Source organism: Cupressus sempervirens, chromosome 8, assembly GCF_028749045.1.
Source record: "Cupressus sempervirens isolate cs-2001-9-10 chromosome 8, ASM2874904v1, whole genome shotgun sequence".
In the NCBI taxonomy this organism is placed as follows: Eukaryota; Viridiplantae; Streptophyta; class Pinopsida; order Cupressales; family Cupressaceae; genus Cupressus; species Cupressus sempervirens.
In genome coordinates this window covers 672,328,247-672,352,612 of record NC_143125.1, presented here as the reverse complement: position 1 = coordinate 672,352,612, position 24,366 = coordinate 672,328,247, and the positions used below count along the sequence as shown (strand labels likewise).

General features: G+C 33.9%; 1 protein-coding gene and 1 pseudogene across 1 annotated transcript; one reads left to right on the top strand and one right to left on the bottom strand.

Annotated features, from left to right (window-relative positions):
* Positions 1-3,683: 3,683 nt before the first annotated feature.
* Positions 3,684-5,698, bottom strand: LOC149544235 (protein NRT1/ PTR FAMILY 5.4 pseudogene; annotated as a pseudogene).
* A 14,823-nt stretch (positions 5,699-20,521) lies between these two features.
* Positions 20,522-21,675, top strand: LOC149544234 (EG45-like domain containing protein). Its single transcript, XM_089796375.1, has 2 exons — positions 20,522-20,639; positions 21,241-21,675. The coding sequence occupies exons 1-2, from the start codon at positions 20,522-20,524 to the stop codon at positions 21,537-21,539; spliced, it is 417 nt and encodes a 138-aa protein (XP_089652501.1). The 3' UTR covers positions 21,540-21,675.
* Positions 21,676-24,366: the final 2,691 nt, after the last annotated feature.

The following is a 24,366-nucleotide window of genomic DNA, read 5'->3' as shown; positions in this document are numbered from 1 at the left end:
GGCCTTGATAAGTCAGCTCACCAACTTGCACCACCAAGTTGCCACTTTAAGTCAACTTGCCATATCAGCTTGCCAGGTTGACTCCCATAGTCAGCTCTCCAAGATGACAATTTAAGTACGCTCACCAAGTCAACTCTTTAAGTTCACTCACCAAGTCCGCCCCCTAGGTCAACTCTCCAAGTCAGCCCACCAAGCCCATCCCCTAGGTCAACTCTCCAGGTCAACTTGCCAAATCACTCCCACCTAGTCACCTCAATGTGACTTATCTTGGAACTACTCCAACTAAGAATCATTAGAATTGTACAAGGATGGGTGACAAGCATGTTGGTAATTCTTTATGTCTTGTTAGATAAAGATGTAATCATGTTTAGCAAACAAAAATCCAAAACTAGTAACATACATTGCAAAAACCAAAAATTTCACGTGACGGGAATAAAAGGATCACTAATTTTAGTATCCCAATGTTTTTAAGTTCCATTCCATTAGAAGTGAGCTATTTGTGCATAGTAAACAACTTTTCCCTGCCTCAAAGAATCATTTCAATATTATGATACATGTAAACACTATATCCATTGCGACACATATTTGAGGGAAATGAGAATAATTTAAGATACAAGATAGATAAACAGTCATTACCAAAACTCTATATTAAATTGATTTTGTACGAGAGACCATGCTATTAATTCACTCCCTAATATGTCTATTTGTTGTACCCAACAAAGGAGCTAGCTATTAGCGCATCACAAATTGCAGTTTCCCAATCATGTGTAAAAAGAATGAGATGATTAGAGGTTTAAGAATAAGATAATACCATCGCAATACAATTTTAATAGGTGTTGTGAGACATGAAGTGAAGATATCAACTAGAAATTTAGGACTCTAAGGAAGAATCTCATCTACTCCACAAGCTGCAAGTAATATACAATCCTTCATTGCGACTGCAGAAGAAATACTAAAACCCAAATCTTGATGCTGCACATCAACCAAAGACATTTTCAAGAAATATATTATATATACTCAAACAAATAATTAACTTATAAAGGGGCATATGTATTTGTTTGGATTAACCATAGAAGATTCCATGCGCTTCACAATTTATTGAGTAAAAATTATCTCCAAAAAAGCATTCACAATCATATCACGTAAATTTTTCTAAAGTCTAAAGGATACAATGTTGAAGCAGCTTCAAAAAGATCATCCAAACGACATGATATGCTCAGGCTGAAGGAGCTTTGAGATTCATTACCACAATCGAGAATGGGCTCATATTCAATCTTTTGAAGATTGAAGATGAGCCCATTCCTGAGTGTACTAATGAATCTATAACCTTGACACCCATCTCTTTGTAGACTTGCACACAAGCTTTAGAATACTGATGACACAATTCATTTGTCCGTACTATTGGAGCAAAAATACTACTGTAGAATCCAAAAAAGTTAGGCCAAATAGGTAGATTACAGAATCATGAAATTGTGAACCATTACACACACACAAGAAGAACAGTACCTTGAATCACTACTGCATGATCTTATTGCAACTTTAATATCTCATTCCATCATTCTCTTGGAGAGAAAAGATTCAAAATAAACTGCAAGAGAATGAACCACCTGTACTAGAAGACTTTTCAATACATTAAACATATGAAGAGAAGGTGGGCATCTTGTAAAGGAGCACATGCAAGACTCAATGCTTTTTGGGTTGTGTGCAGTGGGCAGCATGTGAATGTCTGAACCTCACTGAACATATCACATGATTGATTCTTCAACTATAAAGATAATATCTATGTAAACTTCTAAATACATATATATATAATTGAGTTTCTATCTGATAGTATTATTTAATGGATTTAGTGAAACTTCCTAATGTCACTGTGGCATACTATCTCCTACTATGCCACAAACTAAACCCTCCTTTAGGAATCTAAAAAAATCAAGTACAAAGGAAACCAAATAAGAGTTGTAAGGGACAAAGATTGCAACTAAAAATTACTTCTAGAATGCTAATAAAAATCTAACAAATATCTAGGACCAAATCAGAGACTTGAGAACAGCAAGCAAACTCTTCTCTTGATTGTTGTGTTACTTGAAATTAGTACAAGAAACTTAAGGGCGCAGTAAACATGAAGGTTAACTAATGCAAATTGATATTGGTACCTTATGTTTTCAAGCTATCAAATGCAATATAAGTCTATCTAACAAACCAAATTTTCCACACTGCTAAACCAACTGAGCCATTGGTGGGTAATCAACTGAAGAGAAAGCTCAATGTTAGACATAACACTAAATCAATTTGTCCCACTAGTAATTAGTTTCAAAACAACCAAGCTTAATTACTAATTAAAACATTACTTGATTGATCAAACTATGATTCCAATAGATCAGGATGATTGCAGTTCTTTCTTAGTTGAATCATCAAATTGTTTAACTTTGTTCTAATACCTATTCTTGAAATAGATGAAGTCATACCAAGCTTTTACTATTCAAGCAAATAAGACTAGCTAAATGGCTTATAGTACAATTTAATAAAGGAACACAACTTATGCAGGAGCTCTACAAAATAACTCTTTAAAATTAGAGAACACATTACCCTACCTCTCTCTACCTTACTCTGCAGGTAGGCCTCAAGTGTTTTATTGACTAAATGCTCTTGTATCTGTTTTTGATGTTCCGTCATATTTGCATACAGGATTATTTATTTTTTCTTTGGGAGGTTCTGTTCCACCTCTTCCTTTAGTCTTCTGAGGAGAAATGGTCGAAGAATCAAATGAAGCTTTGAAATTACCTGAAAAGGCAACTATTGTCAATCTCAAGTCCAACAACAGAAAACAAACATAAAATTAACTGCTTGAATTTTTGTGCTCATCTACATTTTGTCTCTATGGGTTTTTTGATGCCATCACAATGCTATTTAGCTTTTTGTGGCCCGCATTTAATATCATGTGATATGTAACCCCTTTTCATAGTCCCCATTTTGGTGAACTTGACGTAAAAATGCCAAGAATCTAATGAATATGTAAGATTTATTTATGTTTGTAAGGGTAAATACACTTGATTTAGTTTTTGCACAATTATAGAATCACTTACTACCCAAAGTTGTTCACTAGCAATTGTGCAATTGATTATTTTTTCTCTCATATTTATTTATGTCTAACCTAACCAATGTGTGCATGCACTCTACAATCTACATCTAAATTAATTAGACATTTTGAATAAGTTACAACTCAACTAATTTAATTAGGTGTTAAAAATGAACAACAATTTGTACTTTTAAGCCTAATAAGGATTATGAATAAAAAAATAACTCTCAAATAGTCTAATTAAGAGAAATAATGAGCTTTTCAATTATCACTTAGACCTAAAGAAGGGGTTCAATTGAACAACTGTAAGAAAATATATTTATTCTCAGTCAATTATATGTTGAAAAAAATGCACTCATGTAGAGAACAAATAATCGAGAGGAAATAATTCATAGTAAAATTCTGTTTAATAAAATGTTCTCTGTCAATCGTAGAGGAATGAATGTAAACATTCTTGCTTAAAAAGACTGAACAATGATATGGATGTGGTTGATGGAAACAAAATATTTACACTATCATGATAAAATTTAAATAACAAATTAGAATAGTAAAACTGGTAATTTAAGCACTAGTGTCACCCCTCATAGGTATAACATGAAGTTAGTTTCTAGGAAGCATTCTCTGTGTCAGTAGATGCAGTCTCTTTGTACTTGTAACAACTAGCAAAGGTCATGAAGATGCCCAGTTTGACTAAACTCAAAGAAGCAAGAAGCCAATAAAAGTAATCTAAATGAGATCTATTCAAGTTGTTTGCAAACCAACAATGCTCCTGCTTTCCACAAGTAGCCTTCTCAATGATCAAAATGAGGAAACTGCTAAGGAGACTACCAACTCCTAAAACACTCAAATAAATAGCAATACCCAAGCTTTTCATTGTGTCTGTCATCTGATCATAAAAGTACTCTTGCATTCCTACCATTGTAAACACATCAGCCATGCCAAAAAGAACATATTGTGGAAGTAGCCAAAAAACACTTATTGGGATTATTGTCGAGGGAAAGTCTATGAGTCCACTATCCCTTGTTGCATTGATTCTCTTAATTTCTACCCCTATAGCAACAATCATTGAAATGGCAAAAATGAACATACTAGTTCCTATCCTTTGGAGAAATGTTATACCCCTCTCATTCCCTAATAATCTTCTTGCAATTGGAACAAAGATACGGTCGTAGACAGGGAGCAATAGGATTATAGATATGTTCATGAAACATTGCATACTTGCTAAAGGGATCACAAAATGTCGACCAATTTTTCTATCCATTGTGTTGCCCTGTTTTGTGAAGAATGTTGAGGATTGTGCAAAGACAACGCCATACATTAAACATGCCATCCAAATGGATAATATGCCCAGGAGGAGTTTTACCTCTTCGACCTATTGTACTATTCAAAGTCTCCAATTGCGTGTTGTTTTGCACTCAAAGTCTAGTTCATCTTCAATTGTTTCTTTGTCAAGAAACCTAAAAAAACAAGACTATGAGTTTCATCAAAAAGGAATCTCCCAAGCATATAGGCCCAAAACAAACACAATTGAGAACTCCAAGCATTTGAACTAGCATTATTCCCAAATGCTGTTACTGAACTAGAATTTGAAATTGCATCCAACATCCCTTTTGTTTGGCATGCCTATAATGGAAACTTGGCAGAAATTTCAAAATTCCCCTTAGCCTCATATTAAACCATGACCAATTTGGTCCATTCCCAGTTTAAAAACACAAAACTTATCATCTAAGTCTATCAGATTTTCACAATCCATATTAAATGTTTTTTTTCTTTTCTGGGATCGCGGGACAGTTTTTAGCATCAACCAAGTAGACTGAGAAGAAACCAAGTAGAGTGAGAAGAAAAAAAACCCAATCTTAAAATGTGATGTTTTGAGTCTGGAGCAAGACTCTGACATATACTTGCATAGTGAGGGTTTGAGACTCCTGAGGGAGGCTGATAGAGTCACCAAGATTAGCCCCTACCATGTTGCATTGCATAAAGTGTTACTTTGGGCATGTTAAAACACTGGAAAATGAAAACTTATTCAGCTACTTTGAAAGCAAATGGACATCTAATTCAGTTTCCAACAAGTGCATATTCAATTTCTTTATTCACAAAAAATCTTAAATCTGTAGATAATACTGGTTAAGGAATTTTATTCCAAATTACTCTACCCATTAATTGTACCATTAAGGAAAAAGATTTTGTGAAGGAAAAGAATACTAACAAGTAGGTAAATAAGAGAAGAAAAAAGGATTGTCCAGTACCGACCCAAATATGAATCAGCAACAAAAGCACCCAAAACAGGCAAAATGTATTGTACCCTTGACCATATGTTCACATTGCATGCAGCAGTTGCAGTGCTTTCATTCAAAACACTTGTAAGATAATCATCAAATTTGAAGATATGCCGGCATGAGCAAACCTCTCTGTAATCTCCACCCTTGTTATTAACAAATAAATTTAATGGTTTAAAATTGCCTCTGAATGGATAGACTCCTCAAAACCAAAGGAGAAAAGGGTTGGTCATGTTTACAAATACTTGTCCACTTCTCTCCACATGGAGAAAATGTAGCTAAAAAGAACCTTCAAGGCTTCAACAGCAAAGGAAAACTCAACTAATCCAGATGGAGAAAACATAACTGAAAAAAATCTTCTGTAAAACTTATAAAACCACTTCTGATAGCAAGGGTAAGCAATGCAATACAACAGGAAACACCAAGAGCAATTTTAACAAACACTTACACTAAAGACCTTTCCACCTCACACTGTTTGCTCCCCTTAAAGAGAACACTATTATTTAGCCTTTAGATACTTTAAATTTATTACATTGAATGCAAACTTGAGAGTTGAGAGGGTAGTGAAAACATGACATCATTTAATCCTTGGCACAACTAGCATATGCATATTTCTAAATATCTGATGAAGCACATCTTATGGTAAGAGGAGCATGTCCTAGAGTATGGGATTTTGAATTCAGGTAAGCAGCTATTATTTGATGGTCTATCCAAGCACGGATTCCTGACAATGAGGAATTATATCTACATCCTTATAGAAGGTAATGGAAGGTTAGCTTTCATCAATAAGGAAGATGGATCATGGAGCTACTGGGGAGTGGATGATAGTAGAAAGAACATCACAACTACTGTTAATGCGCATCTCTGTGATCCATCATTGATTAATCTCAAATCAATGACTAATGTCTTAGGGGCGAGGTGAGGTGCTAGAACTTGATGACAAATCAACTTCATTGTGTGAGATTGATTTATCTCAAATCACCTTGTCTATATTTTGATCTACATGTATAATTGCACAATCAATCATACAACCATGCATCTCGTGTTGTTACATAGTGTGAGATGTGTGGCAATCAAAGTTTTGCACCTCTTTTTTATGTTATAATTGTTGAAACTTTTCGATGCACTTTTTGAATGGTGTCATTTTGAGTTGTAATTGCAAAATTATGAACACAAAGTTGAGCTAATAGGCTTGTTCTAGTTTTTTTTCAGAACTCTAAATTTCCATATGGATCAACACCTGCAGCGAATACTTTCGTGTTTGTTCCAAGTAAATCCTAGAAAAAAACTTTAGTTATTGATTCCACAAGTTGATATAAATTTTTTTTTTTCTTGTCCCCCTTGTTGTATTCACATTTTTCTCCCTTGTCTTGTGTGGCAGTTACAACAATATCATCATAAAATATGCTTACCTTGCCACAAAGCTCACATCAATTTCTGTACTGGTGTACTAAGTGGGTTAAAATTTTGTTAGAGAAGGTATGCCTCATGACCTGGAAAATCAAATGAGTTAATTCCAGTTCCATCCACTATTCTATTATCCAGGATGTTACTAGAGTCTAGATGAGCTTCACGTCTCCTCTCATTCAATTGGCATGACACTTATAGAACTCTCTTGATGTGGGTATGATCCATACATCAGAGAAATAATTGATTCCTAGAGTATCATTTTGTACAAAATAAGCGACGACTAATTCATATTCTTGATATATCTTCACTTAAATGCAATTTTTCTTATTCCTTTTATTGATTTTTTTCATTTCATGCACTGCTTCCTAACTTGTTTCCAATCAAATCCAACATCTTCATTTCATAATGTCAGTTCTATGTTGCACAAGAAGCATGTTGCTTCAATTTATTTTAAGGGCTTTGAGATTATCTATTCGTACACAAATTAATGATGACTTATTTCCCACTTCTAATACAAAATGCATACAGCTTTGAAAAAATGAGACCCAATTAGCTTGTTTTCTTAGAGAAAATCAAGTGTAACTTCCTATAAATTCCTATTCTGTCATACTAAGGGGGAAAAAATAAAAATAGGCAGAGTGAGTCAGCTCAATCAACCAAGAAAATCACCAATGCAAACCCTCATGATCCTACAGTCAATAGTTGTCCTCCTAAGACCTCTCTTACTCAAGGCAACTCCAATCCCAATGTTCAATATATAACAATAAAGAGTCTTGTCTTCCCAGAAGAAATCTTAATGTAATATATAGTAGCCACTGCTTAATTAAACTACTAAGCTAAAACTCCTAAACTCCTACCAATGTAGACAAGATTCTCTAAACTCATTATATCATTTATCCACAAATGCTGAAAATTAGTCTACAATGGTGTCAGCAGATGTCGTTTCCAAGATTGTTCATCTCCTCACTATTTGTGAAGTTGATTTTACAAAAATTTGCATTAGCATCTTATATAATCTAGCTACCATTGAAGATGGAAGAATAGCGATTTCCAATACTAATGGTTGCATCATGACTATAGCAGAGCTGCTTGATACAGGTACCCCTAAGGAAAAAGAACAATTTGTGGCTATACTCTTGTTGCTATGCACCAAGAGCTTTGACCATTGTCAGCTGGTTTTAAGAGATGTACTTTGAAATGATGTACTTTGAAACCAACAAATGCCCTCTTATATTATTCAAACATTATTTCTTAGACTTGTAGGCAAATATCAACATGAGGCCAGAGTTGTAGATTTGAATATTGATTATTAGATAGGTTCAAGAGATACTAACCAGTGTCAGATGCCAAATAGATGATCGCCATAGCAACATCCCATTTTTCTCCTTCTTTATAAAGAGGTTGGTTTTTCTAAAGATCACCTAAGAATTCCTTGGGTGAAAGTATGCCCATTCTAGTAATACCTTTAATTGGACCAGATGCAATACCATTTACACATATTCCATAATGCACAATAATTAATAAAGACTATAATGCACAATAATTAATAAATATTGTATAGATTATGGCAAAACTTAATAAATTTCTTGTGCTACTCTTTGTTTGAAGGAACTACATCTGGGGTTTATAGCCACTTTATAAGTTATCATCATACAAAGGACTTAAATTGGATCCTACATGGCATGGATCAAAAGGCACATTCCAATTAACCAAGAAGATTATGCCTACGATATTGTCATGTCCCATGAGAAAGAAGATGATGGAAACTGCAGGAAAAACAAGTAAATAGAAATCACCCTCAAAAAAGAAATCATTGAGTTCCAAAGGAAGCTTAAAGATCAATACAGTTTAGCATTACCAAATGAACTTCAGGATAAAATCTCAAAAGAAAACAGTCAAACCAGACCTTGTGTATAGAAAGAAAAGAATATTATATTAATGTCCACAAGGGACTAGAGATAGAAAAAGTTTTAAAAAAGTTGTAGGAAGATGAAAAGCAGAATTGTCTGAACTCTGAACTTTGAAGGTGTATTTATTATTGAAGTAATATGTTAAAACTTAAGACACATAAATCATTGATAAGTAGGAGATATTTTCCACATCAAGTCAAATTATGATATTGCTATCAAGATTCAACAGTGTAGTTTTTGAGTCAAACTCATTGAACCATGATTCATGCATAGTAGTTCACACAGACTCATTTCTCATGAGAATGAATGAACACTTTGCACTCATTGCATCAAGGGAGTGCTCACAAAGATGAAGCACCACGACTTGCTCAAAGGCTAAACCATTCCAGTACTACTCCAGCTCAAGAAGGCTTAACTATGGAGTTTCCTCCATGGTTTAAACCACTCTACTTGGAATCCCATTTGCAAAACCTACAACAAGTGTTGTGCCTTATGAACCATTCATTAGAAAGCCCCTTGAGCTCATCAATAGATAAGCCTAAGATATTTTCCACAGCAAGTCAAATTGTGATATTGCTATCACGATTCAACTATACATTTTTTGAGTCAAACCCATTGACCCATGAATATAATATATGACCCAAGAAAGAGGGTGAAATTGTAAATGTAATGGATTATACATCCTTTCCTCCTACTACCAGATGACTAAAGGTGCTTGTGTGCTAATTGTAACCCCTTTTCTTGTAGTTATTTGCAAAATATATGTGGAAAAATGAAATTTCTGAAATGAAAACTCACAGTAATACAATCAAATTTCTAAATGAAATGTAACCATAAATACTCGTAGAAGCCTTCAATTACTTAACACAAATATATAATTGGATTGTCGTTGAATTAAATCCTACATTGGTCAAAATTAAATAACAAGGATAACATATAGAGCATCACATGTCCCAAAATGCTTTGTCAATAGGACAAGTGGCTAGACAGTGAAAATCTCAACATGGGATGATTATACCATTCACTAATCCCCTACTAACAAAATGTCAAAAAGTCTTTAAATGACTATGTGCCATGCAGGTCCCTTTATCCTTAATACCAACATACATGAGGAAGATATTTCTTAGTTCAATGACTAGTTGAACTTTGTATATACACTCAAAGACTTAGGTCTACATTTAAACAAGAAATTCAAAAGCCTTCTGAACAAATCAATCTTATCTCAATTTAGATTATGAAAATGAAAGCATGACTTTTACTTCTTTGCAATGACCGATACATATCAGATCTATCCATTTAGAATGGAAGGCAAATAAGCCTTTTCAACGAGGTAATATCAAATAATTTCTAAGTATTCAAACAAGAAAATGAACTACCTTACTCTATTATTTGAAACATTGAATATCAAATGAGCCATATAGAACAATCAATGAAAATGTTCTAAGTGGTCAAGCAAACTGTCAAAACTGCATAAAGATCAATGGTATGTAATAACCCCAACTGGGTATGGCTTCAATAAGCACCAATTTCCTTTCCAATTCAGTTGTTTGACATTTCATAAAACACTTTGACAATGACTAACCCTCACTATTATGCAGTTTCTTATGGGATTTTTAAGTGATTCTTCTAGTCTGAATTTTAGATAATGTGTTGGAAAGAAATGACAATACTAAAACTTCATCAAACTAAGCCAATTCTAAATATGAGAATCAAATTTGTAATGCTGAATGTACCAATGAAACTCATAAAATTGAAATGCGAATAACTGATATCAGGAACATTGTAATAATCCCTACTTGCTCTGATCAAGGAGATCAAGTTTGGGCTAGAAGTATTTTGTCAAATAGTTAGCATGTAACCCAGGTCTTAAGCTTGGATACTACTGTAAGAAATCACTCATGGGAACATAGTAACAAGACCAAAGGAATGTGCAAACAATATGAAAACTCAAGAGATAACAGTTCTGAGTTTTTATTATTCTCCACTACAGCAGAGCTCGTATAGCATTTAATCTATCTGAAACCATGAAGGAGCAATCACTGACTATATCCCAAGAAACTAATCTATGTTTACATTACTAACACAAGTTACCAACAAAAATAAATGATAAAGAGAACCTGGTATAAATCGCAGATAACAGAGGAACTATGCCGCTGTTTACGGCATGTCTTTAATGATCTCACCAAGTTAGCTCTCCAGGTCATCTCACCAAGTCGACTCACCATCTCGTCTCACCAAGTTGGGTAGCAGTAGTCGTGGATCATTTTAGACCTACCACATGCGAAGTGTCCATTTTATGTTAGTTTGAGCTTCACTTGGTTTCAAGAATACTATAATATTCTCTACTTAACAAGGCCAACCATGTGAAGGTGGAAGCTCATCTGGCCTCACCCCCCTCCCCCTAACATCAATCTAAAGTACCCATTATCATCTAATTACATACTTCATTTATTCATTCATCCATTTATGAACTATAACATTCAATCAATACAATCACATAACATTCATTAATATGATATAAAATTCATTAATACACAATACTAATCAAGACTTCATTAAGACATAACAATATTCATTAACATAAAATAAAAATCAGTATTAATATGCATCATTCATACGTAATTACTTAAAACAAAGTTCTTTCATTATCCAACAAGGTTTATCAAAGAAGATTTTTAAAACATCATTTCTTCTTTTTGTTTTTCTGAGCTCTCTTAAGCAAAGCGCTCATAGGAGCATCCATATCTGCATCATTCTCCTCCTCTTCTGGCACGTGTAATCTCAAATTACAATGGCTCCTTGACTTTGGAGGAGCAGGAGGTTGTTGCACTAAAGGGGGCTCTGTTGCAAGAACAAGTGAATGGGATAAATTGGCATACTCTTTTTCTTTTTTTAACTATTACTAGTCTATAATTAAGTGCTAGTACAACATAACATGCATTTTTCTTACTTGACAATGCTACATCATGTGCATTAACATTTTCATCCGCTGCCACGTCAACATGTTGAACACTTGGAACATGTTCCACTCCTTCGGCATGATGTTCAACATGCTCTGAAATATTCAAAAAAAGGATACACGTCAAATTGCAATTGAAGATGTTAAATTGTATTCATAATTGCATAGTTAATTTCCAATAGCAAATTAATACCTCCACCACTATAATGCACATTATGGCCTTCATCACGAGTAGGTTCTATGATAGGATATGAAGGCTGCAATAAAATGTTATGCACATTGTTATGTAGTCAATTTACGTTCAAAACTAATACCAAAAAGGAAAAGGATCAACTATTCAATTTCATTTACTTTTCATCTAACCAATTTACCTATGAGATATCATTTGGTGAACTGGATTCTTGGGCAAGGCTTACAGATTCTTCACGTAGGCGTGCAGCCATGACTTTATAGCCTTCCTTCAAGGCAAGTTTTCTATCTTCATCTGTGACCTCCACATTGAATTATGTGCCCTATATTTTTTGCTTAATATCATCAATTTTGTATGTATGGTTTCACTAGACAAAATTGTTTGCAACATTATATTTTAAAAAAATATTTCATATCATTGCTCCTACTTACAACTCGAGACTGGAGATTCATATAGCCACTAGAGCCAAGTTTTTGTTGGCCAAAATTTTCTAGTCTCGCTTTTGTAGCCACGGATGTGTCCTGCAATCTATGAACAATTTCAAACATCTTAGATTATATATTTACAAATATGAATTATTAGTGCATGATTACAATGTACTTAATACTATCATGACATACCTCTTTTTGCCCTGTGTTGCTTCATTATCTCTATCTTCACATGGACTTTTCTCCTTTGCATCTTCTACTATTTCATTCCACTCCATTGGTGGAATCATAGTAGGACGGTCGTATTTTGGGTTATCCTTAAGAGCCCTTCTATATTGATCCCTCACAGTCTTTATATGCTTTGCTGCTCTTTTCAGAAGTAGGCCATTGTCAAAAATGTTTTTTTCCAAATTTCTCGTCAAAAGATGCAATGAGCTGATTTTTTAATTCCACGGTTTGTAAATTCCACCTATTTAAAAACAAATAGATTGTTAGATCAATAACTTTAATATATTACAATAAATGGAAGGAAAGAAAAATTATGTAGCAATGATATGAAACTACGTACCTTTTACGTATGGTGGGTCTGAATAGTCTCAATGTCATATGAAAAAGATGGTCAAAGAAAACATTATTACCTACAAAAACATAAAGGATTTATCAGTCCAAAACGAGTAGTATAAAAATAAATTAAATTTACACTTTAAATAAAAACAATTTTAAAGCACCTAGAAACTTTCGTTCTTTTAACGAAAACATAGTTTTTCTTATTCAACAATAATGTCCCTTCATATGAACCAGTATTAATCACATGAATTGCTCTAGGAAATGGATCAGCTTCAGCAGTACTGCTCTCTACTGGTCTATCAACTAAAACATCGTGACAATTAAAGCAGACACCAAATGAATTAAAGCACACTTATGGATATAATCAAATTGAAGAAATTGACTAGCAAAAATGTTTTTTCCTCACATTCCATTAAGGATTGCATGTCCTAGACTGCATGTCCTATTTTTAACAATTATAAGTATTTTATGAGTAGTTAGTTCAAAAAAAAATTCATCTCTCATGAATGGAACATATAGCAATCATTGCATCTAAGCAGGGTCTTCACACGAATGCAAAATATGTATGTATGTATGTATGCATGGTGTGTGTATGCATGTGTTTGTGTGTATGCAAGCTTCTATAGACATCATTTAAGCATTGATATGCTACTTCATTGTTCATCAACTTGTACAAATACATTACAAAATATAGCAAAACAAGGTTTTACCAATTCTAGTGGGCATAGATGAGGATGTCTACATGCCCCTTGTTCCTGACGATGCACTAGGCAATAGTGGACCGGCAACTAAAGGAGGAGTCTACACTTCATCATGAGTTGAAGAATACAATATTGTTAGCAAAGACATTTGCAATGGATAAAGATCAAATGGAATACTAGCTACAAATGTCCACAAAAAAAAAAGTAAGTGTTATAATGTTGATGAAAACAAACAAAGTGCTACTTACATGAAGGTTGTGCGCAACGACCATCACCATGTTCACCATGTGATGTCACAAATGGCACAAATGTCTATACAAGTACACATAAAATTAGAGATCATGATCCATAAGATAGTATAAAATATTCATACCTCTTGAACTTCTATTATTGCTTTAGTTGAATTATTGCTTACCTGCAAAGATTGGATTCTACGACCCAATTCTGTTCTCAGTGCCTCTTTCTTCTCACTTTTAATAGCCTCGATGATAATGTTAACAAGTTCATCAGTGTATCTTTGCTTGATTTTTTGGGTGATGAACACAAGGTCAGTACTAAGGGCGATGTTATGTAGATATGAAGCCCATATTTCAGATCGCATTTGATCAGCGGTCATTCTAGCTTTTTCCTATCATTTGTGACATCAAATATCAGTAAAATTTCATCAAAAAAACTCCAAAGCCATAAAGAAAAGAACATAATAATACGAAATTTTTTTCCATATTTACATTATAATTTACAATATTTAATGTTTACCTATATTGAAGGTCTCTGAGATGGTGCATCCATATCGCCCTGTGAAAAAAATTAGTAAGCCTTAGAAATCAGTAGCGAAATTAAAGTAATAGACTTACCAAAAAAAAATTAATAATAAAGTAGATTGTATATGTAAATCATTTGTCTTAAGTTAAAAATTTAGTGTAACTAATGTGTATATTTAAAAAAATATTTGACATGTTCTACTTAATGTTTATATGTGCACATATGGCTTAGAAAAAAAAGTTTGGTCGTACAAGACCCCATCATAGTTGACATTGATCCTAGCTGGACATTTCATTGATCATCACGATCTTCATCCATGTCATCATCATCATCACCATCACCATCATCATACTTATCACTTTGATCATCGTCATCACCACCACCATCTTCATCGCCATCATCATCATCTTTATCACCATCCTCATCATGACCATCATCGCCATGATCATCACCATGATCATGATCTTCATCAACATCATCATCATCATTATCACCATTATCATCAGCATGACCAAAATCATCACCATCTTCTTTATCTTCATCACTGGGTAATTGTTGTTCCTGATAATCATTTACTTCCTCTTCTACTTCTTCAATTTCTTCTTCTTCGATCACATTATACTTTACCGGCCTTCCTCTTGGGTCATGTCTAACAACAAATGACCAACCTGGTTTGTGTGGAACACCAAAATAAAACACTTGCTCGCATTGGCTTGGAAGAACATAGGGCTCATCTCTGACTGGCTCAAATGACCTTGTATTAATCATAGTAAATCCACTATCATGTTCAATAACAGTCCTATCAGGATCATTTCGATTCAGTCATAACCTGAACCATTTGACGAAAAATAGAACTATTTTGAATGAATTAAAGTCACACTCAAGTATATCATCCAAAATGCCATAGTATCAATTTTCAGATTGTTGAGGATGTATGTCAGTTCTAGATGAAATATTGGTGACCGCAAAGACAACACTTATCCCGAAATCACACATTTTCTTCGTTTCATCTAACTTTTTTGTGCAAAATTTATAGCCATGGTAGTACATAGCTTTGTGGTGTTTGACCTACAATTATTCAAACATGTCAAGATTATTTGCATCGATCTATGAGTTGATATTAAACTTATGTGTGATGATTAGTAATCTTATGCGTACCTTTGTATCTCTTAAGCCATATATTAGATCAAGTACCATTTGTGTAACATTGGGATCTCCATTACGATGAGCTTCTTTAACCAATGATACAACACCATCCCATGTTAATGAGTGGCCATTTTCTTGAGATTGTTCAATCCATACTGTCATCCAATCAAGATTGTTTGCAATATACAAGTGTAGTGCATCCCACTCACGACCAACTATAAAGAAAAAAATTACACTAGTTACAAACAACTTATATATATTGATGATGAATAATAATTATTAAACTTTTTAAAAAAATTATAATTACCTCTCAACCTCCTCATTCTACCTTTCCCCGTCAGGTACTCCCCTTCGAATTTGTCATTAGAGTTGGGATCCCAAATGCGATCTACATAGATATCTGCTGCAAACTTTGGAAGATATTCAGTAATGTACACCATGGTCTGGTATATCATATATCCCTCTATCATAGAACCCTTAGGACGTGCTCTTTGTCGAACCAAGCCCTTCATAAATTTCAAGTGCCTCTCAACCATCCACATTGATCTAGCTTGTATAGGTCCACACAATTCAATCTCCTCAACTTGATGTATGAGGTAGTGTTCTTGAGCATTGAAAAAGGTTGGAGGTAAACACTTTTGCATTTCACACATAAGCAGTGGAATTTTTCTCTTCCAATATTTTATATCTTTTTTGTCAATTTCTTTAGATGATAACCACCTAAAAGAGATTCAACATGTAAAATAAGATAAACGAGATTTCAAATAAAATTTTACAATAGATTTAAGAGAAAAAGCTACAAATCTAAGAAAAAACACTTCTAACCTCATGTATTTTCCAAGATCATATATAACTTGTTTAATACTATTGTGAAACTATTGTGGAAGGGATAGAGGTAGGACGAACTACAATCATTAAAAATGATCATTTCAATATATTATTAAATAATGCAATAGGTAGTACATTCAATCTTACAAATATACTATAAATAGAGAACATGACTTACCTTGACGAAGGTATGCCAATCATGCGTTTTCAACCCTAGCCCAAAATCACCTTTCTTTGATAGAAGAGTTCTTATATTTGCAGCAAATCCTGTTGGAAATTTTGTTTTTTTTATGACTCATTTTAATGCATCACTTTGTTGCTCCATTAATAACCAAGGAAGGGCACTTGTATTTATGCAGTCTCCATTGCTATTTGATTCAATGGAAGCTTTTAGTGCATGATTGGATTCATAAATGTCGGTACAAATTTTGGCAATTTGTTCTCTATCACACCTTCCATCCAACATTTTCCATAGTGTCTCTGTTACATTCTTTCCAATATGCATAGCATCAAAAAAATGTGCAATTGGGACATCCTTGTAGTATGGTAACCTACTAAATTGAGTAGGATAACTTTTCATTCCTCTAGGAAGTTGGTCATTGATGCCTTGACGACCTTCACAAGCATCAATTACAACATTAGTAAATATAAGACAATATCAAAATACAAATTTTAAACTTCGGACGACAAATTGGATATTAGCTCGACAATTTAGTCGATCATATTCCAACTTCCATAAATGAGGTGTCATTCTTCGTGGCCTTGATGATGTCTCTTCTTTTCCATTGAAAAGATGTTTTTCAGCAATTCGATACCTATGATTATTGTGGAGAAAGTGTCTAAACTCATCAAACACTTGCTTTCTTAAAGTTTTTGAATGACGAGATTTCATCTTCAGACCACAAACTAGACATGCAAATTTTCCCTTTGTCTGAAGACCTAAAAGATCATGTAGAAGCGGATCATGTACAATTATCGTGCGCAACTTAAACATTTGATAGTAATGTGTAAGAAATATAACAGACCAAAAATATGTGATATTAACAATATAACATACCACAAAAATGAGTTAGCCCAGGGGCATCATGTATTGTCCATACAAGCATTGCATGGAATTGAAATTGTTGATGTCCTATCGGTCTAGAGATGTCATACATAGTGATGCCATTCCATAACTTCAACAACTCGTCAATTAGGGGTTCAATATACACGTTCATATCTTTAACTTGGTATTTACCTAGCAATTGAATGAACATAAACATTACATTATTATTATGACCATTTTCATGCACTATTTATAAATTAATTTAGATAACTATAAAATGAAAAAAATACCTGGCACAACCATTGACAACATTATGTGCTCCCTCTTTATGGACATCCAAGGAGGAATATTATTGTTAATAACAAAAAAAGGCCACACTGAGTAAACAGATCTCATATCTCCATATGGATTGACACCGTCTGCTGCCAATGAAAGCTTCAGATTATGAGGTTCTTCTTTAAAATGTGACCATGTTTTTTCTATCTCTTTAAATGCAGAACCATCGGCAGGCATTCACATAATGTCATCCTGACTTCTATTGCATGCATGGTAATCCATAAATTGTGCCAAGCTAGCGCACCTGAATAACTGTTGAAGACGTGGAATAATGGGAATGTACTGAAGAACCTTGTGAGGCACTTTTTTTGTTATTTGATATGACCGATATCTACTACTATGACAATTAGGGCATTTTGTTGCAAATTCATGTTGTTTATGATATAGAATGTGATCATTGGGACATGCATGTATTGTTTGATACTTCATTCCAATCTGATCCATAATGTTAGATAATTCTCAATACGAACGAGGCAAAATGTTTGATGGTGGTAACAAAAACTCACTAGTCAACCTACAACAACAAATATGCATTGTTAATATAATGAATAGTAATTGTATGCTAACATTGAAGATGACAAAAATGACATACCTCAGCATACATGACATTGCTACATTGGATATACCATTCATAACCTTTAAATTCACCAACAACACTATAGCCGAGAGCAAAGTTGTTTGGGAGCCTTCGTATAAGGGCTCGTGTACCTTCTCAAGTAAAGGTATATCAAGACCATCTTCATCATCATTATCAGATTCGCTAGTACCATCATTGTGAGCCTCTTCATCACCTGCCCCAATACCATCTTCTTCAATCATGTCCTCTGGCACATTATCATCTTCTTCCATGGCAGTGTTATCCTTAGCTTGGATATTCACACCTCCATGTTCCTCCAATACGAAATCAACATTCAGCAATGGACAAAAATCATGGCCCCCTTCAACATGACCATGTTGCCTACAATGACTCTGGGCTGTTGTGATTAGAATTCTTTGAGTCTTTAACCCTTTACACTTTTTGCAAGGACAATAACATTTATTAGGTTTTCTTCGGAACTAAGCCCACAATGCAGCCATTGTCTCATTTTGTTCAGCGTTCATATTGTCAAGCGTGGTCTTTCCTCACACGAAAATATATCTGCAAATAAATTGGAAATTTTGTGATTAATGTTTATATCTGCTCATATGGTTTTTCTTGATTATTGTTTTCAAATGTAACTAAAATGATCCTATAATTTCTAGAAGGCATAGATGTTTGCAAAATGTGGACCTATAGACAATGTATGTTAATTATTTCCATCTGAAAGAGTATGTTAATTAGAGAAGGATAACTTATCAACAAAATCAAAATGTTGAATACAAAATATCTACACAAAAAATATCCAGCAGTGTATCTACAAAAATTAGAATTGCTATAATCTGACACATTTAAACCTAGAATATACTGACTACAATTGCATTCAAAATAGTGAAATATTTCAACGCATCCTTGGTCTTTTGGTGAAGTTGAAATTTGAAATCATCCATAACGTAAAAAAGAAAATAATAAGTGATTTCCTTCTTATGATAAGTTTGAAGTACTCACATTTATTTTAGTTATCTCTAAAATCATTTATTTTCTGCAGATCTCCCTATGTTCAAATGATTTCATATGGAATGTGGGGATGCCGGTTGGCGGCCCTAAAATTCTATGGCGTTAGATATTACAGGGCTCATATGATCAACATTAAACATTAAACGATTAAGCAATAAACGATTGAGCAAAGTCATTGGATTAAACTAAATTGTTTGTGTTTGTAATGAAGAAAAGAAACATGCACCCACATGCTTCGACTAATTATGTACCAACAAATGCTTTGGCAACTAAGCACTACCACATGTAATACAAAGGTGACATTATTTGTGATCTGCTTGGTTTTTTCAAGGGATTTCAAATAGAGATGAAATATATGCATACAATACCTAGGTTAGTTGTGGAGAGGTATACAGATATAAATTGCTTTATGGTTGAAACTAATTTGGCATCCATGGAGGTTACTGATTAAAGTGTAAATATTTAGTGATGCAATAAATGCTACAAAAACTTTAAAATGTGGAATTGTACGAGTTAGTGCCAAGCAATTGATTTGATCCTCAAGACATTGCTGGAACTATTGAAAATTGTAGCCTGGTGATGAAATTTATGAGAAGAATTTACCATGAGTATCAAGAGGTATCAGTAAAAGATGCAATTGCATCCATTTCCCGTTTTAAAACAAGAGCATCAACAAAACTATCCAAGCCTTCACCCTGCATTATATCTTCAATAGGATGATGAGTTATCCCAACTCGGTGATCTGTTACACACCCCTGAGGAAAATTATATGTTAAGAATTCCAATCACACTTGACACTACTCCTGAGGATAAAGAGCACAATCAAAACAACTTCATGGCCAATGAGGTTAGTAATTTAGAAATTTAAGAGATTATGACAAAGGCGACGCATGAGGCTGAATACATTGAAGATGATGTGCTGAACAACAAAAAGAAGGAGATATAACAGAGATAGAACCTTACTATTCCGGCAGAGGTTACATTGAAGCTGCCAAACGCTGCTGGAACTCAAACAGTAAAACTAGCCTAGAGGACATGTTAGACACATTTATATGGTGGCCACAAGCGTGGAATTGAATGATATATTCACAAGTCAAGTCAATGGCTTTTAATGACTCGAAGGTTCCACGTTGCTCAATTCATTTGTTTATCCACTTCCATCACGGCATCCTAGATCATCATGTATTCTCCACGAAGCTACAACAGTTGAATGGAATCTTAATGAAATTGACCATTCATTCACTCTATTCAACAACTTTGTAATGGACGCTTTGTGCAGCTAAGCTTTGAATGGTCATGGTGATAGAAATGAGAACCATCACAATTCTATGGAGTTTCTTTGTAATTGCAATTTACAGGTGCTTGGGAGATGTGGGCACAGCTACTTTTTATTCTCCTCCTTATGTTCGTAAGTTCTACTACTCTCTACTTCTCTCTTGGCTTTTGATTCAATTCATTTATTGCTGTCTTTGAAACTTTGAGTTTTTCAAATTAGAGATCTATAGATCTATTTGGATGATGAATCATCGAGTATGATTTGAATACTGATATTAAAAACTTTGGATCTACTATTTTGGATGTTGATTGTACAATGTGATTTCAAATATAGATACTCAAAATCAAGCATCTAACTTTTTTGATAATGAATCATAGAACGTTGTTTGAAACCAGGTTATGAAAATTAGAGATCTTGGATCATAGAGTGTGATTTTGAAATGTCGAAGCGTCAAACTTTACTATAATGAATCATAGAACATGATTTGAAATTCGTTATTTCATTTGAAGCGAGGTTCTAAAAATTAGAGATCTTAGATCATAGAGTGTGATTTTGAAATGATGATATCAAAAATTGAGAGCTTACATTATGATAATAAATCCATAGTGTGGGATTTGAAATGTCATGGGATCTTGAAATGAGAATGATAGACTTAGATATTGTAAAGATTTGGTAAGTAATTTAATCACTAGATTCATATTGGAATGTTTTGTGAAACAAAAATTATTGGCAGCCTCAGAATGCTATGGGAATGATGAAAAGCAGTTTCCAGCTGGAAATCTGTTTGCAGCAGTGAGTGATGCAATTTGGGACAATGGAGCAGCTTGTGGGAGACAGTACAGTGTCGTATGTCTCAGTGGTACAAATCAAATCTCACAAAATCCATGCTCAGACAACACCAATTCCACTGTTGTCAAGATACTCCATTACTGCTCTTCTAACTGCAATGGAACACTCCAACTCTCTATTGATGCCTTCAGAGATATTGCTACTTCCACAACAGGGACAATCAATATTGAATATGATCAGTAAGTTTATATTTAACTTTTAATTTGGTCATTCTTCTTTAAAATAAGATGTGGGCCTATTTATTATTGACTAGTCTCCTCCCAATTCACCCAAATTAGAGTTGGGGGTTGGGTTATAGACATTTCAAACCTATAAAACAATAAAAGAAAACACTAATCTCTGACCTAGAATTCTCTCAAGTTGTTAAAATTGGTAGCTTTCAATGATTATTGACTTTGATGTGTTCTATTGCAGAGTATAATAGCATCAAGTTCTATTACACAAGTGTTAGGAAACTCTTCTATTTAAGGTTGCCATGAATTGGGGAATTAAAGGTCAGAAACATTGTGTAAAGAGAATTATTGTATAAGCATCTTATTTATTCCATTTTATGTATCACACAACTTCTGTAATAACATTAATATTGATTGTAGCTCATTCCAACATTATCACATTCATTGTGATTGTCTATTGCAAATGTTCCTTATCATTATATGTGGAATAGTGTAAACTGATTGTTGATATATATTCGATTAATCTTAATTTCCTCTAAAAAATTTATTTTGGAAGATGAAATAATAAAAGAATGGAAGATCCCATAGGTGTGATAGTGGAATCAAATTTAAAATCCTACAATACAAATTCCCATCTCCAAAGAATTTGTCAGAACCAAACCCAATTGTGTGGAATTGATCATTTTTTCTTGGGAATTCCTAGTTCAAGTGATAAGTCATGGCCTTCTATAGAGATTTTTCTTTGTTAGATCCAAAACAATTTGGGTAACATCGTCAAGTTTATGGTATTCTTGACTGTTTTAAGAAGGATACAACTAGTAGAAATTATTGAGGGTTGCCATGGATGATGGATGGCACTGGAATTTATCTAAGAGATTGGGAACCAAATATCTAATAAAACATAAAATTTTCAACCTCGATATGGATATCCGAATTGAAATTAGCCCCATCTAGATGCATGAAGTCAGCAATATAATACCACAGTGTAGTAAGGGGAACATTGATGTAGAGAAATCTCAAGGAAAAATAATGGAGATGCTTACAGAAATTTTCATGGGAGGGTAAACTTTATAATGTTACATCATTAGTCATAATCTTGACAATTAGTGACAATTAGTGATATAGTGAAAGGAATAATTGGACGATGGAACATAAAGTGACCTTTCAGATGAACGATCTATTCAAATGGATGGCCTTTGTCTAAATTGATAAGAAATGAATGGCCTATTGTAAATTGATAAGGAGCATGTAATGTCTTGACTTTTATACCACTCAATTATTGAATAATAAATGAAGGTAAACTGTTTTTCCATTTCACAAATATGATAAGCATGTCATTGTTCATATTTGCACATAATGTATTGAAACTAAGCAACACTATGATCTAGCTATTGTGACACCTCTCTCAGGTAGCCGACAGAAATTAATCTATTAAGTTATAACTATTTTTTTCCTTAAAAGTTTATACAACGCTATGGTACACAATGCAGAAGCAATATGAAACATACACATTAAGCAATGCAAATATAGTTTTGATTACTGAAAGCTTCCTTACTGTTCCGGCGGAGGTTGCACTGAAGTTGTCAAATGCTGTTGGCACTGGCAGTAAAACATTGTTGGCACGTAATCTTCAAACCCTTCCTCTACTAGCACCACAAAATGCAGTAAACGATAAATATTAACCGCACATCCATAGCCTTTCTTCCAGTCGTGCGGCAAGATTGAAATTAGGGCGCGGCAAAGAGCTTTTTTTGGATTTTGACATAGTGTATAAGTTCATGTTGGTCGAAATTTCGACCAACATGGGCTTCTAGTTTAAAAAATTATATATGTTTCCTTGCATAAAACAACCAATTTGACCCCATTCTATTAGATGGTCAAAAATTTTGGTCTAAAAATGGGATCAAATGTACTAGTGCCATTAGACTATATACCCCAACACCCCCTTTCATTTCGCTTAGGGCCTGTTTGGTTGCTAGAATATAAATTAAGCATTGGCATTCGAAATGTTGGCTTTGGGATTTTGGAATTTGGAATCCAGATTATGATTAGGGAATTCAATTTGGGACTATTGGTTGACCAAGCATTCATTGCGAAAATATAGATTTCCTCCATTTGGTTGCACATTGTGGAATTGGAATACTAGCCAAAATAACATGCAAAATAACACAATTAAATGATTCTTGCATCTTGGAATTACAAGATGATCTCTTCCTCTAATGCTTTAGAAATCTAAAAAATTATTTTCTCTTATTCTAACTGGAAAAAAATCTTTTTCCTTTCCATTGTAGATCAAAACATAGATCATCCCCATTTTAAACTGGAAAAATGAAATAAATCTCTTTTCATTTCTATTGTGACTAACTGTGATTCTCACCAACACTACCATTGCCACAACTAAAGCTTTAATTGAGTTTCAATTGGTCTCTTGTTGAATCATTAATGTGCACCCAAATGATTTCCAAAAGACACATCAAAATTGTCTTTCTTCTCCTTCACAATGAACGTAGTTGGGCAGAAACAAAATCCTTCACCATGAAAATAGAAAGCAGAAGGAAAAATTGAAGGTAGATTCTCAACCAGATGCCAAGTTCCTCATTTTTACAACATCCTTGCTTCACCTTTTTAGACAAAGAAACACTGGTTACCAGATTGTGGATCTAGTGGAGAATGACACTAATAAATGGTCAAATCTAAAAAATGTTGTGGCTCTCTTATATATTGATGGAATGAATCAACAACTAGACACAACAAACAGATGAACAAGTAATAACAAAAAAAATCCCGCTCCATTTTAAAAAATTGTGTTGGGCATCTGGATGTCAAATCTAATTATA